Source organism: Rhipicephalus sanguineus, chromosome 3, assembly GCF_013339695.2.
Source record: "Rhipicephalus sanguineus isolate Rsan-2018 chromosome 3, BIME_Rsan_1.4, whole genome shotgun sequence".
NCBI lineage: Eukaryota > Metazoa > Arthropoda > Arachnida > Ixodida > Ixodidae > Rhipicephalus > Rhipicephalus sanguineus.
This window is the reverse complement of record NC_051178.1, coordinates 212,389,689-212,407,984: the sequence shown is the minus strand read 5'-3', so window position 1 is coordinate 212,407,984 and position 18,296 is coordinate 212,389,689. Positions and strand designations below refer to the sequence as shown.

Genomic DNA, 18,296 nt, shown 5'->3' with positions numbered 1-18,296 from the left:
CTTCGCACCCAAAATTTTGCTATTCGCACAGCTCTAGTAATAAGGTGTACGTTGGGCAAACGGGTAGATGCCTCAACACGAGGCTCGCGGAACACAATTATCACTGCTCCAAGAAAGATGCAGGTCACCTTGCCATTCAGTGCAGGGACTGTGGCAGCGCACCCATGTTGGGCAACACGAGGGTGGTGTGTAAGGAAAAAGGCAAAATTGCACGTGAAATTTTAGAAGCGGCAGAAATTTTGGAAAGGAGGGAAGACTGCATTAGCTGCCCATCGGTTGCTCTATCTTCAAAAGAGAGGAAGTTTTTAGGTATTAACATGTGATGTAGTTTGGTATTTTGGTGTTGGTTTTTCGAGTTTTCCTATCTTGTATCCTTTCGCTCTTGCTTTTTGATTTGATTGCAGCTTCTGGGTTTTGTTGCTCTTGGGATTGTCTATTGAACTTGCTCTGCCATATGCTACACGCATGCGCAAAAAGTTGCTTTTTAAGCAAATGTGGTCGCAATAAAGATCAGTTGATTCAGCGTTAGTGTCGTCCTTTTTCGTGTTCTGTGTATGTGTGTTAACCCGCTGTGTGCTGCCGTTTATCCTGAATATGACCAACCATCTAGCACACAAGTACATTTTAAGTAATCTAGGCAAATCTTAAGGGCTGGTTCCTGCATAGTATTCTTGTTAGCAGCCTTTAAACTGCACCTATGCAGGTGATGCTTGCACACCATAATTTTCGTTATGACACACATTCCAGCATACCGCCTTAGAGATGTCTCAGCACCTCGTCATTTTGAAGGTAATGCCGAAGAACCATGTATTGAAGGGCATGACAAAGTCATGTTACTTCCGGCGAGTTGTAATGGCACAAGTATCTTACTGTGGTGCTCTTCTTTTCACACGCCAGAATTTTCAAGCTACATGCATACATCATTAAAGTGATTATATACTTATCTATGCTTTTTATCATAGTATCGTGATAAATTAGAGGGGTGACAACTTGGGCTTGCTGGTATGTCATGATGATTGCTATAGCGCAAACTGAGGACTAGGACACAGAGACAAACGAGGACAAGGGCTAACTTTCAACTGAGTTTATTGTGTAGAAACGAAAATATAAACATCAAAACCATAAAGAAGTTTCTTTGTGGTTTTGGCGTTTATATTTTCGTTTCTGCACAATAAACTCAGTTGGAAGTTAGCGCTCGTCCTTGTTTGTCTCTGTGTCCTAGTCCTCAGTTTGCGCTATAGCAATCATCGTGATAAAGCATTGTGGAATCCAGCATGTGCCTGGAGATGTTTCAATAGTAAGCATACAAATGGTAATAGAAGTGAAGACTAAATGAATTCATCTTCTCACTCTGATCTTTGTCTGTGGGTTTCACATCTTTAACTCTTCAAATCAGTATTGTACATACTACAAGAAGTGTGCAATCATTAAAAATCTTTTGTAGTCCTGCAAAAGTTTTTTTATCTCTGCCATGCATATTAAGCACTCATATTACATTGTGTTGCAACACCCAGAACCTGACCATGCCTCATCAGTGGATGGAGGGCAATCTGCCTGTCAGTGCAAAATGCTGTGTCTGTGACAAGACATGTGGCAGTGTTCTCCGGCTGCAGGATTGGCGGTGCCTTTGGTGTAGAGCCACGGTATGCAACCTTTTCTCGGAGTAATGGCACTGTTCTGTGCTTATTTTTGTGCAGTCATTTTCCTCCACGTTCATTTCAGACACATTGTAGAAAAAGTGGCCATATGTGTTGTCCCTCTTAGTGCACAATAATGCATGGTACACATGGTAATGGATATCTGTGACTCACGCAGGTACATTCGGCCTGCAAGCCCCAGTGCCCCATGCAGTGTCCACTTGGTGTCTGTAGAGCTTCGGTGATTCCCCCAACGGCACTACACAGTACCGGGGCTGGGTCCGATGAGCCGTGGGAAGCAGTGGTGCCCACTCGTCGGGGCAGCATGGGAGCAGCCACAGTAAGGACAAATTTCTCGAAGGCTGCACATTCTCAGAAATATCTTAGTGGAATGCTAATTTAGTGCCAGATAATTATAGCGAATTGAAACAGTGACAAATCTGATTGCGGTACCCTGCAGATAAAGTGGAAAGCAGATAGCCTGGCTGCATAATACTGATGATGGTTAGCGCAAACGGAACACGGACGAAAAGAAGAAAAAAACGACACAAGTGCTATCTAACAACTGAATGTTTATTGGAAAAATCACGAATATATATGTCTAAGAAAGAGAAAAAACAACAAACCCGCACATGTGCCAAAGATAACTGACAGATAAAGACATGTGTATACTAACAAAACTATGCCCTTTCCAGGAAAGACACTTCCTCATCTATCAAAGTGATAGAAGGGCAGCTCACGCACGTGTCCTTCTTTTTGATCATCTCAAATGCCTCCGCAATTTTCCGAGTAAGCTGGCTCTTGCGCCTGGCTCTTGTGCTCTTGTGCCAATAATACTGATTTGCAATTGAACTACACAGTTGTTCAATCATACCAGTCGCAAAACTTTGCTCTGAAACCCAGACATGCCCGTGGACAAATTTGCGGAGGTTAGTAACCCGGCACCCGAGAGCATTGACAGGAAACACCACATCGGTGCAGTCCTCGCTGTCGCTGTTTGAGTTACTACAGTGAGAATTAAGTGGAGTGCTTTCAAGAAAAGTAGAAAAGTTCTGTTGTCACAGTAGTCTGCGCAATTCAAAGTGTGAACATAGACACACTGCTCGCTTTATCAGTGCGGCATGGCTTGTGGTTCCGTGCAACTCGATACTCAAAAAATTCTGCTTAATAGTTTGTTTCTTTCCATATACTGGTGGTGCCACAGTCAAGAGACCTCTGCGATATTGATCAGTGGTGTGTCCAGATGTTGGTGCATGGAGCCTGTGGGGAGGTTTACAACGTGTATGATTGAGGAACTCTGACGTAAATAGACATCTTATCAGTTGAGCAAATTGTAAGCTGTATTAAGCAAGCACCAACAAAGAGGACAACGCCATCGCATTGTTCCCCGGTAGGAGTTTAGAAGGATAAGCCACTGCACCTTCCACAGTCCAGCAGCGGCCATGAGCTGTTGGGTGTTTAGTTGTGCATGTGTTTATTACAAAGGCAACCATCAGCCATGATTAGAGGCCCTAGCTTTCGACAATTCCACAAAAAATTGCAGAATTAACATTTTTCATGGAAATGTCAAAAAACTAGGGGTGTGCTAAGTTCAAGTTCAAATTCGAATTGAATAATACCTGATTGCGGAATTGTGGCAAGCTAGGTCTTCTAGTCATCATCGAGCCAACCCTCTTCATGAACTGCGATACGCAGACCCCACTGGCTTTGAAGTGCAACCCCAGTACTTTTGCTTTTTAGGCTCACGAAAACCTCAGCGTTTGGCGTCACATGTGAAAATTTGGTCCCAATACAGCCGCCACTGCCGAACTACACATTCATAAATTCCAAACTTGTGTCCCGCCGCGCAGTTGTTAGTTTTTTCGGCATGAAGATTTACAGTCCTCTTGTATGCTGCTAGGGACAGGCACTTAATACCATTTCTTTCCAAACAAGAAAAGCCAGGTGAGGATTCTGATGTTTTTGTTTTGTAGACAGGAATGGAACACATGACTCCAACACTTTCTTCCATTGCCCTTAAATACTTGTCAGTGCCAATCAGCTGTGTTGACGCAGGAAGACGATATGGGCAGTGACATTGCGTCTCACAAGCGTCATCCTCTTAGTGAAGAAAGTACCTATTAGTAAGCGTCACATCAACTTCCTTCAGTTTTAAAATAATGCAAGCATGTTTGGAGGCAGGAAGTGCATAATAAATAAAATGTTACATGTACCCAATGTCTGTTCAAGGTTGCTGCAGAATTTTGAAGATTCTTCTATTTGAATTTGCTGAATTAAAAATTTTCCACTGCACATAGTTAGGGGCTCTAGCCATGATTAACAACTACACTGAAGCAAAGTCACAGTGAAGAGCCATATATAGTTAGGCTTATGTTTTGGTTTCTTGGCCTCTGTTAAACCGCAGACCACAACTTTTAGCCCTAAAAACCACTTCGAATGTTTTTGGAAAATAAAGGAATTTTAATTTGAATTGACATCTGTAGAAAACCAAGGCTTGCCATGCTCTCTGCAGTATGCTTCCAAACTTATGCCAACTCCTAATGGAGGCAGTCATGTGCATGTTGTGGCCTGCCTTTGATGACAACTGCGTGTTTTTCAATGTTCCTTATAATACATGCGTTGTTTACTAGGATCCATCTCAGCAGGGCCAGCCAGGTAGCACACCTTTGCTGGTGTTTGTCAACTCCAAGTCTGGTGACAACCAAGGAGTCCGTTTCATACGACGCTTCAAGCAGCTTCTCAATCCAGCTCAAGTCTTTGACCTCATGAATGGAGGTCCCAGCCTTGGGTAGGTTGAAACACTGCAAACATCTTTGATGTACTAAGCAGTTATTTGAACTTGGAGTTGAGATATTTTTATAACATCAGCGCACATGACATCATGCTCGAATGTATGTACAGTGGAGATTGAAGAGATGGGGTTTGCACAAGGGGGGGATGACTTGTTTGTGTGGTGTAATAATCTAGAGATGTCTCATAATGTTTGAAATGAAGCTTTAATGGTTTGAAAGGAAGCTTTAATGAGTGATAATTATCAAAGAGGATGATGAGATTTATGCATGAAGCAGTGAATGTTTTTTGATGCAGTGCAGAGGCAATACCAAACATCTATGTGTGTCAAGGAGAAACATGATGGAGAGGTGCACTTACAAGGCAGTTCTGAGGAGTCGATGACCTGTCATGGATATGTTCTTACCATACACTGCATAACATTGAGGAAGGAGAGCATGGTGTGAATAAGATGACCCTGCACCCGTGTACTTGTCTGTGTAAATTGTGTATATATACCCCATAAATAATTTCTCGTCTTGCTTCTTTTTTCCACAATGTTTTTGTTGAAGGGGTGGGCTGCTACTTGCGCATGACAGAGCTCTAAAGCAGATGTAGCTTGGCCATTTTCCAACAGCTGTTGCAACAGTGGCCACAGTGTTGACAGAAGCTGTGTACTATGATGCTATTTTTTATGACCTTGGAAGGTGTCCTGGGACTGATAATCTTGACATCGATGATTGGTTTCGAACATATGAATTCTCCAGCACTCATAACCATAGGTCGGCAAAAAATGCGGAGCTCACTCAGACTCACTCATGAAATATATTTTGCCCTTAGAGCTCACTTGGACTCAGGCTCACGGAAATTTTTCTCAGCCGGACTCACTCAGACTCAGTCTCACCAAATTATTACTCACTTGGACTCACTCACACTCAGAGTCGTGGCTCCATCCGAGTCTGAGTGAGTCTGAGTGAGTCGACTCATGAGTCCGTTAGCGTATAGATGCATGGCTTTATCGACCATGGTGTCAATGCTCTTTTACACCAATATCTCACATAATTGGTGCTCTACTTCTTTTTGACCTCGTACGTTCAAATATGACTTATCAGTGGTTGCAATCCAGTAAGGACATTTTTATTGAAAGGGATCACTCACACAAAATGTTTTTATCAAGAACTGCCTGTGAAAGAGTTCTCGAGGGCAGTTCATTGCACTTCCCCCTCCCTCTGTAACTAACGCCTCTGATCAATAAATATTGAGCTGGTATATGTGTGAGTCGACGGGCGTATAAATGTGAGCCGACATAAGGCTGATGGTAATGCTGAAGTGATGTAGATAGAACGATAGGTCAGCAAAAAGGTGTGGAGCTTACTCACACTCACTCAAGAAATACATTTTACGCTTAGGGCTCAGTCGGACTCAGACTCAGCAAAGTTTTCCTCAACCGGACTCACTCGGACTCAGACTCACTAAAAAATTTTCTCTACCGGACTCACTCGGAGTCAAGCTCACCAAAATATTACTCACCCGGAGTCACTCAGGCTCATGGCTCAATCTAGTCTCAGTGAGTCTGAGTGAGTTGACTCATGAGTGAGCTTGCAGACCTATGCTCATAACATGTGGGACGAGACCATTAGGCTAGAAAACATAATTTTACACCTGCCAAAAGGAGCGGCATGCATGTGGTTTCACAGTCATAAGGAATAACTGATGACTTTAAAGCAGAGAGCAATGCAAGCAAAAGCTCCACGGGTTGTCTGGAAAACCTGTTCTCTATCAGTGAGCCATAGGAAAGGTATTTGTGTCCAGGTAGAGTACAGTGGCATCTGGGGAAACTTTTATTCAGAACTAGCCTGGTATAGTTGGTGTTCAGAGTTTCTCTGCTGCAACAAAAAAAAAGAAAACCCACTCAAAGATAGGGTCCCGATGTGTACCTGTCATACTCCCATGGGCCATCGTCACCATTGACATACAGTTCACCATTTCCTTACCTGGCAGCACTTACGCAGGCTAGAGGCGTGGTGTGTTGTAGCATCAGGGTTAGGCTTTAACCTGTATCGACCACAGAAAACCAGCAGAAGGAAGCATTGTCTTGATGTTTCAAGACAATGCTTACTTGACTCAATGGTTCGTGTAAACACATATTGGGTTTTGCTTCTTCCTTTCATAACAATATTAATGCCAATGCACATTGTGTCATACTGTGTGTTTGTTTAAGAATAAGGTCTCAGAGGAAGAAGCAGGGCTGTCAGATTGCATGGTGGAGGCTAAGAAAGCTAAAGCTCATCAAGCTTTGCGGTGGTGCATGTCCGAGGCTACTGATCTAACCGAATTGCCTCATTTGTTTCTGTTATGGAAGTTTTGTATGGTCTGCTGCATAGCTCTCAGTACTTCAAGTGTGCCTGTAAGCAAATGATCAGGCTGATTTCATGGGCTCACTAAAATACTTCGTGGTCTTTCTTATCTCATTGGTTTAAGCAGGGGGAGCTGCATATAAGATTGCCACATTCACTTTATGGTCCTCTGTTCAGAAACCAAATGCCTTGATTCAATGCACCACTCTTGTGTAACCCTATGTATGAATAAATTATGACTCAAATGCTCCAACCTGTTGACTACAATAAAACATTGTGCTTGGCTTGATGTTAGTGTTTGGGCAGTCTCAGGATATGTGTTACTTGGTAGAAGGATACTAATACGTAAAACGTCATTCATTCGAATTATTTGGGGTCACTGTCAGGGTGTGCCATGACCTTGCTTCTTCAGTATACTCATGTAGGAGCATATGCATGTGCAGGCTTAGGATGTTTCGGGCTTTTGTGCCATTGCGGGTGCTTGTGTGTGCGGGAGACGGCAGCGTGAGCTGGGTGCTGAGTGAGATGGACCGGCTGTCACTGCACCGCCAGTGCCAGACGGGCGTGCTCCCACTGGGCACAGGAAACGACCTGGCACGAGTGCTGGGCTGGGGATCAGTTTGTGACGATGATGCCCAGCTGCCACAGCTGCTCGAGAAGTACACCCATGCGGCTCCACGGCTTCTTGACCGGTGAGTTCTGCTCACTGCTCTGACAGCTAATCGATAATTACCACGCGATTGATAATTGATTAGCACATTCTTAGTATCACACTAGCAGTGATGCTACCAAGGACTTCTGATTTGGAGCAATTTTTGGAGCAGCAAAATTTCCATTTTGGAGCACTTTGGAGCAGCAAAAATTTTCATCTTGGAGCACTTTGGAGCAGACAATTTCGCATCTGGGAGCACTGTGGAGCAGCAAATTTTACATCCTGGAGTGCACTACAGAAGCATATTGCATTAACATTCAAGCACCTGAATATTATTATGGGGCTCTTATGAAGGCTAGAAATATTTCGATTCAAATCGAAAAAATCATCTCATGAGAACTCCATACTTCACTCGCTAATGAAAAAACAAGGGCTCTTGCAGTTGAGTGTTCTGGATTAACCTCTTCGGCGATTATTTTCGACACTAGCAAATAAACAGAATACCGGATCAATAAAATTGCACTTCATGAAATAACAATCTAAATACATCCATGTGGTTATCAGCAGACGTGGTAGACAAACGCCGTTATGTACAGCAGTGCCTCAACGCCAAAGAGTCACAGTGTCGCTGATGCATTCCCCTAAGAAAACTCCAAGGCGAAAGCCAGGTTCTTTTTCCTCTCGATCGACGATCTGATCCTCCCCCTCCCTCTCTGCAAGCTTTCTGCACCTCACCTAGTTTTGCGCTAGCTACATGAAGCACTGTAAAGCGACGATGTCATGTGATGACGTCATCACGAGGCATCACGATATATGACGCCATGATGAGGTCACAAGTTTTCACAATCTATGACGTGATGATGACGCCATCACATTATGATTATTTTTTCCGTCAATCGATTGACGCCGCCGACGGTCAATTTTCGTGTTTGATAAAGCATCTAAGGCTTTCGCATTAATATTGCGGATTGAACGTTAACAGCCTGGCCGTTAACAACCTGGCCTTACATACGAAACTGTCCTCCACCATGTCACCTCTGTGCCATGCGCAAAACAGCTTCGCTTATCATCCATTTCACAGAGTGAAATGGCTCCTCATATTTTTTTTTTTTTTTAGTTTTTGTCGGGATAGCAATTATATGGACACTCTCGGCGGATTTTTGCAGTCGCCGTAATCTTCCGTATAAAGTCCAAACTAATAACATCACCACGCGCATTCTAGCCGCGGGTAAAATCTCGCGAGCGCTGGCGACGAACGCGGCTGAAGAGGAGATTAAACTGCCCGGCCGTCTGTCTCCGTCGCACGGAGAGCGCATGAGATATTTTCCCGCGTGCGGGCCTGCCGTCGCTTGCTCATCAAACAACAGAGGAAACGCCCCGCCCGTCTTTCGTAAGGAGCATGAAGGGACGCCAGGGGAGCGGAGGGGGAGGGGACTGCATCGTTCGAAGGGCGCAGTCGCTTGCGCGCACGCTATCTCGTGGCATCAGGAGACGGCTCGTAAACTTGCTGTGCTCTCAACGCTTACTTCGCGTTTAGAGAACTCGAGCACGAAAACGCTTCGGTTCCTGTAGCGGCCATATTCCTTTAAACCAGCGTTTTGTTGAGTTACGCGAGATCTGATTCAAAAGAGTTAGCTGTTAGCCTTACTCCGTTTAACAATACAATTTGTTGGTATCGCATTCGTTGCTTCGCCCTTAAGCGAAACTGTGAGCTTTTTTAATCGTCAGCTATTGGCCCTCGAAAGCGAGGGGCGGACGTGTAACATGGCATAGCCGCTTCACTGTGGGCCGTCAGCGACGGGCCTGCTACTGACAGCTGCGCATTTGCAGCTGCTCCGACCAGGAGATATGCTTTTATTAATGAGATGACATTAAAAAAAAAAAACAAGGAAAAAACTCGAATTGGAACCATAGGAGCACGTGAACTCGAAAGGGCAGGGCCTTTTAGGGGATATTTACCGCAGAGTGATTACAAACTCGAATGTGCTGGTGGAAGGAATTACGAAAAAGCTCTTCTGGGTGAAGATCCATGGATAAAATATATCTGAGGAAAAGTGTCAACGCGTTCCCACCGTTCGCGTGCTTTTCCATAAACGCGAAGCAAGGAAAATTCGTTATGACGACTAAAACTGCGCTAAAAACACAAAGACAAAGAAGAGGAAAACAGGACTCGCGCAGTGTTTTGCTCTTTGTCTTTGTCTTTTTAGCGCAGTTTTAGTCGTCATAATGAACCTTAACCAACTAGCCCGACTTGGTGCTCTACTTCAAGGAAAATTCGATATTTTTCCATATATATACTGCTAGCGATCCCAGATTTCATTCCGCGATGTCCGGAAACAGAAGCGACAGACATTTGAGCAGCACACATGTAGTTATTACTGAAGATTGCTTTCCTTACGTGCCGTGCGACGCTTGAAATGAGCTATCAGCAGCGTTTCTAGAACAGACGATGTCCGCCGATGAATCGCCGTCGCACTTTCTCGCTACCGATAGGCCTAGACGTCACGAGCCTCTGCAGGGAGCGCGTTTTGCTGTCGAGTCGACTTGCAGAACAGAAGCTGCGTCGGCACCGTGCATGACACCGTGGCTTACTCGGGACGCACGCGCGAGCGCTATTTATTCAGCGGAATAATTCTTGGCCCATGGTTGCGACTTTGGCAGCCCCAAGATCAAGCTGCTCATGTTCTGACGCGCCGGCGATGCGATTGCCGGTGATAGACGCCCCCAAACCCGAGACTTTGGCGCAGTTTGGCGCAGTTTTCGTCGATATTATCAGGATGGCGCAGTAAATACAATTTGGCGCACTTTGGCGCAGTTGGCGCAGGAGTGGAATCACTGCACTAGTCAACTATTGATAACCCTCATTTTGTCAAGCCGACTGGTGATGTGACATCAGCTGGGCCATAAGACATTTCTTGCATGAGGTAGTGAGTTTGAGGTGGCAGATACAATGGCAACGAGTCTTTGGGTTCTTGTCCTTAAGTACCCAAAAAATTGTGGACGGCCACCATATAGTGCAACGCACGTACGACAGGGAGGTTTGTGGGTTTGGCTCCCATCAGTGCCTAATTGTTTTCTGTCCACTTTCATTTTCCTTTTAGCTTAATAATTTGTGTACCTCAATTAAAACTGAGATTACTTTTCCTATTTGTGTGTTGGCTTCATGCAGATGTGATTAAGCATTCATTGCAACCTTTACAGCAGTTCCAGTAAGTTCTGGAGTCTGTACTTGAATTTCTAAAGATGGGAAGGTGATAGCAATCATACATACATGGACACCATACTCTTTCACTCCCCAAAGAAATCTCTGATTACTATGCAGCTTTAAAGTTATGTCGCTTCTATGAGAACATTGAAGACCGTGTCAAAATTTATATATCTTCAATGTCGAAATGTAATCAGAACTGTGCAGGCAACTGGTGATGTGCTAGTCTGCTTGGTGTGCTTATATATAACTGATGAGTCCTGCATGAATAGTACGATAAACATTTGCAAGCAAAACTTCAGAATTCTTTATAAGTTTATGTATTTCATTCTATGTTGAAAGGACAAGAACCAAGTTAATGAAACTGCTAAATTTTCCGTAATGTCTTACATTGAACTTGATTTTTATGTAGGTGGAGCATTATGACTTATGAAGGAACCATGCCACTGCCTTCCAGAAAGATGTCTACTCTGGTACGCCAACATTTTCACATATTGATAAAATTTCTCAAGTTTACTGAAGTTTTTTGAGATTTTTATTAACTTAAAATTTTCAGAACTATTTGGTTTTGTTTATTCACCCAGTAATGTCGATGCAGTTTATCCACTTTCAGCACACAACATGAAAAGTGCACTTTGGTTTCATATTGACACTTTGAATGGCATTATGTTGGTTACAGATAAATAATTTGCTGATGTGTACCTTGTTATCACTGCAAAGAATCAGCCTTCAGGAAGGTAGCAGTTGAGCGCTCTTGGTAAGAACTAGGTTGATTTAGCAGTTTTCAGAAAAGCCTTTGGTTTAAACGATTTGTATTTGTGTAAGCACAATTTTTATTTTTTTTGTGCACTGTTTTAGCACTTGTATAACAAAGCTTTCCTTGCCTACCTTTCTGGATTTGAAACAGCTGGTGCTGGATTGACCGGCATCTCTGCAGATATGTTTGTGGCTTTTCATATGAAGCTTATATGTGCGCTGATCGCAAGTATCAGTGAATGGGCCTTGTATGCTCACAGGAAAAGTAGTGCCAGTAAGCGCACCTCAGTTCTGCATAACAAAAAAGTTAATTTCTACATAAAACACAAACATGTTAGTTTATCCCCAAAAGCAAAGTGACCTGGCAATAGAATAGTACATTATAAAATTTAACAATTTCTTTTATTCAGCCACTCACTGTGTTCCACCACATGCATATGCATGCTGGGTAAATGTTTGCACCATGGGTATATGCTGCTGTGATGCATGACAATGTAAAAATTGCTTAATGTGGTGAAATTAGTGGTGCATAAACATTGCATCGTAATTTCTTCAGTGCAAACAAAACAACAGAAAACAAGTCCTGCCTCATCTTTTGTCATCTTGCTTGCTCAAGTTTATGTGAATGCACACAAAAGCCACTTATTGCTGAAAAACATTTCACCTACATGTTGCATAAGATTAAAGCAAAGAAATGCATGCATCACTGTTATTTGTCAAGCGTATGATGCACCATTCCACTAAAACTTTGCTTCACACAGAATGTTGTATTTGTTATGTACGGTGAATAAGGTAAGTTGTTGTCAAGACATGTAGAAAGCAGCCAGCTGGCACACAACTTGAATGCATCTTCTTTTCTTTTCAGTATGACCGAATCACCGTTTACGAAGATTCTGTGGTTGCTCACCTATCGCAGATACTGCACTCTGATCAGCACTCAGTGGTGATCTCATCAGCAAAGTAAGAATAAATGCCATATGTTTCCCTAATCTTTGTTTCTTTGAGTCATATTGGTTGCTTTACCATTTTATTATTGCTAATATTACAATGAATATTATTCTGGTAACGATCAGCACCTTCTCTAGGACCTGCTGTAGTAGCCTAGTGGCTATAACATTGCACTGCCAAGCACGTGGGCGTGGCTTTGATTCCTGGTCACAGTGAATGCATATAAAAGGGGGCAAAGTGCAAAAATGCCTTTGTACATAGATATAGACCGTTGCATCAGGTGAGGAGCGCCGATCTGGCAACCAGCGCTTTCCTCCTTTCTGGCTCGTGCGCAACGGCGCAGAGTGTGCGGGCTGGTGCTTGGATGAGTAGCGTCGTCTGTCTTTTTTTTGCCTGTTTTAGGTTTACCTGTGGATTTTGTTCTCTTTTATTATGATGTCAACCAGCCAAAGGTCAACGGGAAACCACTGGGCTGTTTTCGGTTGTTGTAACAATATTAGAAAAAAGGGAAGTGTTGTCTGAATAAGTATGCGACGTGCATCACCAAATGCGGAGTGTTTGCGGTTGCGGACTCTTCAAGGTACATCGTTTGTGTTACATTACAGGTTCTAAATCGGCAAGTGCCGTAATATATCCGGAATTCCCAGCGTTCCACACAGTCATATGTCAATCGGATATGGTCAGATTTGCAAACAAACATAAGCAGTCAAGTACGGCTCTGTCCGGTTAAGTGCAAAACATCTAAGTAGCACTCGAGTAGCCACCTGAGTTGTTTTCGCTTCGTTTTATTATTATATTTTAATATGATGTGTCTGGACTAACAATCAGCTTCGTAGCTCGGCTCAACATGGTGATCGCTGCAGTTGATGTATACCGGCATTAGCATGGATGAGACATCCCTCACTTCGCAGCAGGGTAACCACTATACATTTATATGTGCTCCACACCAGCCTTGTAAAATCCGAACACTACATGAACACTACATGAAAAGGATATGGCGAGATCTTTGTCGCGAGGCTACAACTTCCGTAAGACAGCAGGGTGTATCGTATACGAGCCATATGAAAGCCGAATAGTAAATAAAGAAAAGAGTTCTGTCACTTTGTGTTTAGGACAACTACCTCAGGAAGACAAAATGTTATGTGGTCAAGAACCATGTCCGACAAGTCGAGCAATGATATATACAATAGTTAATTCGCTTCTAAGCACGATACAAAAACCATGTTGTTACGCTTGTCTAGTGTTTCTTGAACTGCCAATTTTGCTGCTTAGCTTTGCGAATGACAGCAAGAATTTTGCAAAAACAGTACATCTGGCAGATGAAGTTACAAAAAAAAATGCGAATCACCTTCGATGCTGATCAAAGGCTCGAGCCCGGGCGCGCTTCGTGCCTCACCGGCAAAAGAAACCTATTTCTAACCATTTTCATCTTATTGCCGCCGAAATCCAATCAAATATCACGACTCAAAAAAGAAGTGCGCTGGCATGTCAACATCGGCATTGTTTTTATATGTGCCAGCACATTCCTGTAAACAGCTCTGACTTCATCCACACTGATGGGCAGTAAACAAGCGAGTAATAAGCGGTCACTTAAAAGTTGAGTAACAAGATAGGCAACTGTTTGCAAGCAACAAACAGATGCCGTCCGCGCCACGAAATTGAGACTGCATGCTCACGCACGACCGCATCTACGAGCGGTAGTCGGTGTGACAACATAAACACACCGTGAATGAAAGAACAAACTAGAAGATTAAAGCCCAAGAAACAAATTTATTGTATCTGCTAAGAGTGGCTGCACTTGCTTGCCCTACTAGAATAGGTTGAAATATTTGCGTAGTTTTCCAACAGACAGTGCCGAAAATATATGATATCGACCACTTGCGACACGTTTGCACCACCGTATATTAACATCATTGACTCTGAACGGATCAAACCGTTTCAGGACGTCTCACAGATTCATTTCCTACGTAGACCGCATCACTTGATACGAAATTCAGTGCGCCAAAACGAAAAAAAACCGACTACGACTGCAGCCGCACGTATATCTTCCATACAAACACGGAGCTTTGCACATGCCAGTGGGGTGCCAGACCAGAGACGGCCCCGCCCACTAGGCAATATGATGGCGCCCACGAAAAAAAGGTCTATAGGGGCTCATAAAGAACTCGAAATGGTCAGGATTTATTTGGACACCCTCATTAAAATGCATCTCGTATCGTGCCTTTCAAGCAGCGCTTTGTGTTAATTTTTTTTTATTGAAATAGAAAATAAATGAAGGAGTTGTTGTCACCATTGCTTGGTGACGGCTACCCCTTTCCACATAGTTGTTAGGATAACAAAATAAATAAAAAATATATATATAGATATATACAGTCCTACAAGTTCAAGAACTCAGTAGCCATCGCAAATATTAGTGTCTTCAAAAAAACGCTGGAGCACTTTCATTGCTTTATGGTTTATCCTAGTCGGCCATGGGCCTAGTATTTTCTAGAGCTGTGCGAATAGCAAAATTTTGGGTGCGAAGCGAATTCGAATAATAAAGATTGAGTGCGAATCGAATCGAATAATTTCGAATAATTTTCGAATATTTCTCAAACATTTTTCGAATAATTCGAAGTGAAATTACAGAAAAAGTTGCAGAGAATACCTAAGTATGTTCTTGTGAGACAGCAACATGAAAGCGTTCCTTTTCGCTAGGTTGATTAAGTGCTGGTGGGGTCATATTTCATAGTTGTCTTTCTTATCAAGAATGAGGCAATGTATAGGCCGAATTGTATTTATGTTCATGATTTGGTGCAACCAAAGTGTTGCCGACAACACTTTACATGTGATAGGCAGAGATGCCATTTCCTCAACCTCTCCTCCTCTTTCAACTGCTGTGGAAGGCCAACTGATGTGGCGGACAAGGGTGTGCTCCCTTCAAGTCCAGAGTTCCAAATCTGCCTCGTAGACGTCGATGTATAAGAACATCTGAAATTTTGGATGCTAAAAAGCTTCGGCGTCCGATTTTTCGGACTTCCTGCCCAAATTTCAGGTCAAAAACAGCATTAATTGAGCCCCCTACTCTGCCACATCTTTCATCTCCATGTTGGAACCAGCGTTTTCTTGAGCTAATACATTTGCGACCGTAGCGGAGCTTGAAAGGCAGCTTTGCCGCGATACGGGGGCGTGATGAGGTGAAGCATATTGAAAATCTAGGGACCACTTCCAAACGGACGTTGACTGTCTCTTGGCAAAGTTCGACCGTAACGGACCTTGAAAGGCAGCTTTGCCGCAATACGGGGGTGTAATGAGGTGAAGCATATTAAAAATCTAGGGACCACTTCCAACCGGATTTTCTCTTGACTAAGTTCGACCGTAACGGAGCTCTAAGGCAGCTTTGCCGCAATACGAGAGTGTAATGAGGTGAAGCATATTGAAACTCTGAAGGGGTCACTTTCAACCGGACGTTGACTGCATTTGTCTTTGGGAAGTTCGAATAGTTCGAATAGTAAAATTTCAGTGCGAATCGAATCGAATAGCAAACACTATTCGAAAAATATTCGAAATTTCGAATATTCGCACACCCCTAGTATTTTCGCTAAGGAAAACGTTCCCTCAGAGTCCAGCGTGTGAAGTTCCTGTTCGAGTAGCTGTCTATGTGTGTCATGCTTGGGACAGTCGAGCAACAGATGATGCACTTCCTCATTGTCGTGGCCACACGAACATGTTGACGATGATGCACGATGAATCCGAAATCAGAAGTGTTTTGTGTAAGCGGTTCCGAGTCTTAGGCGATGAATGAGTGTGTTGATACGTCTTGGGAGTTGGGGGTCTAATTGGCACTCAAGGTTAGGGTCAACAGCGTACAGAATCGATTCCTTTGTGCTGTCTGGGAATCGGGTGGATAAACATAATTCACGTTTTGTTCTTCGTAAAATTCGGTTTATGTCACATTGGGATACAGGAATGAGGCGGGTTTGTGTTAATCTTTAGGTACTGTTCTAGTCACTTAGGAGGTGATTGAGAGCTGTCACTGAGTAACGCTTGCCAATGCACAATTTTTGGGTGATCAAGGTTCACCTGCTTGAGTTAAGCTGAGCCAACAACACTTGGCTGTAGGCCTCACTTTTCCTTTCTGTGCCTCTGTGCCATTCCTGATTATTGTAGTGCTACATACTTTGCCCTTGATGCAGTCGATCTTGGTCAAATAAGCAGATGTTACGTTCAGGTACATATTTGTGTGCGCAGTTGTTCTACAAAGGCTTCCTCTTGCTCTTTGTCAGAGAGTCTCACTCATTCACTGCAGTGTCATTCTTTTCAATCTGTTGTACTATGTACATTTATACTGCAGAGTCCTGTGTGAGACCGTGAAGGACTTCATTGCCAAAGTGGGTGTTGCCGACTCTTGTGGTTCTACTGAAATTGACAAAGACTCTATATCACATAAGGTGAGTGGAGATGAACAACGATTTGCCAGGCATCTCTCAAGTTCCCAATGGCAATATGAAGGCAGTACATGTCATTTTTAAGGTCTGCTGAAGACACTAAATGTGACAGCTCTAAAAATGATGATTCCATCACTGCACTCACACTAGGGCCCTGTATGAAGCCAAGAGGAATTGCTTCATTAATGCTGTGCACCACTTTCTTGTGCAGACTGTAGCATTCTGTACTCATCTTACTTCATAGTCATTTAATACCCATGTCACACAGGCACTCTTGAAAGGCCATCTTGTCAATGACCTTCGACTCGATGGACTTGTCGTGCTCTTACACGGCAATTTTTAAGTTGTTGAGCAGCGAAACTGTGGCAGTGTTTGTGCCGCTCGATGCGCCTGCCACATGCTCTCGACAACACAGGCACATCATTGTTGTCGAGAGTATGTGCGGTTCGTACGTTACAAGTGGCAAAAATTCTTTCTTAAATGATTATTAGCACACATATATACTATATTTAGAGCATAATGGTTCAATTTTTTCTCTTTCTAACCGTGAATAGGAGCACAATAAATGAGAAGGTGCGTTTGTGCTGTTTCCACTTCCGTGTCAGTGGCCATCGGGGTTTCGATAGAGTTGTAGTGTCCTCTGTTGACTCTATAGACTATGGACTTGACTGCCTTCGAAAGCGCCCATGTAGCAGCTTGAGCTTGACCTTGGAGTCAGTGCACTATTGGTTGGAAGGCCTTCGAAACACCCAGGTGACATGGGTGTATTATTATGTGTCTGGGCTTCTCAAGACACCTAGTCAATCTGTTTCCAATGTTGCTTGTTCATCTAGTGAGCCACTTTTATCAAGAGCTGTGCCTCCTATGAAAAATAAGTTGCATAATAAGGGCAGTTCTGCTCAACACAGAGGCACAGCACAATTTGTGAGAGTGTGCAATTCTTTCACTTTCTCACGTGCATATTTATTATCCATGCTCTGACAGCGGTGCACCATTGAAATGGATGTGCTCATGTTTGCATTGAAGTTGGACTAAAGAAACTGAACTTGGTTTGAGGATATAGAGCGTTCATTGTGGTAAAATTCTCGTGTTCTTTTATAAATGGTTACAAGCATATGCAATGCCTGAAATTGCTGAATGTCGTTACCACAGCAGTAAAAAGCTTGTCTGAACGGCAAGCTAAGAGTCATAGTTGTACAGTTGTAGTTAGCAATGTAACCTCTCATAATTTTCACTCATTGTGTTCCTACTAGCTGCCACTGTTTACTTGGGTCTGGTACATTCTGAAAAAATGTGCCTTAAACATAATGAAATTCAATGTTATGCAAGTTCTTTTTCGTGTTGTGCGAGGATGAGTTTAAAGAAAACTGTATATGTGTACCAAACATATATAGATAGTGCCAGCAGCCTGTAAGATGGCAAACACGTTTTTAAGACACTGTGCCAGACTTTCACTAGGTGACAGCATTGTCCAGGTGCTGACACAGGAACAGCGTAAATATCGACAGTCCACTATAGTCATCAGACTTAGTATGTTAGCCCGCG

General features: G+C 43.2%; 1 protein-coding gene across 1 annotated transcript in view; it reads left to right on the top strand.

Moving 5' to 3' along the window:
* Window positions 1-18,296, top strand: part of LOC119386294 (diacylglycerol kinase eta) — a 79,844-nt gene that overhangs the window by 32,511 nt on the left and 29,037 nt on the right. Inside the window, exons 6-12 of the mRNA XM_049414294.1 lie at window positions 1,515-1,643; window positions 1,816-1,977; window positions 4,268-4,425; window positions 7,207-7,455; window positions 11,033-11,093; window positions 12,242-12,336; window positions 16,658-16,754. Coding sequence (XP_049270251.1) covers window positions 1,515-1,643; window positions 1,816-1,977; window positions 4,268-4,425; window positions 7,207-7,455; window positions 11,033-11,093; window positions 12,242-12,336; window positions 16,658-16,754 — 951 coding nt within the window. The remainder of the gene's footprint in view (window positions 1-1,514; window positions 1,644-1,815; window positions 1,978-4,267; window positions 4,426-7,206; window positions 7,456-11,032; window positions 11,094-12,241; window positions 12,337-16,657; window positions 16,755-18,296) is intronic.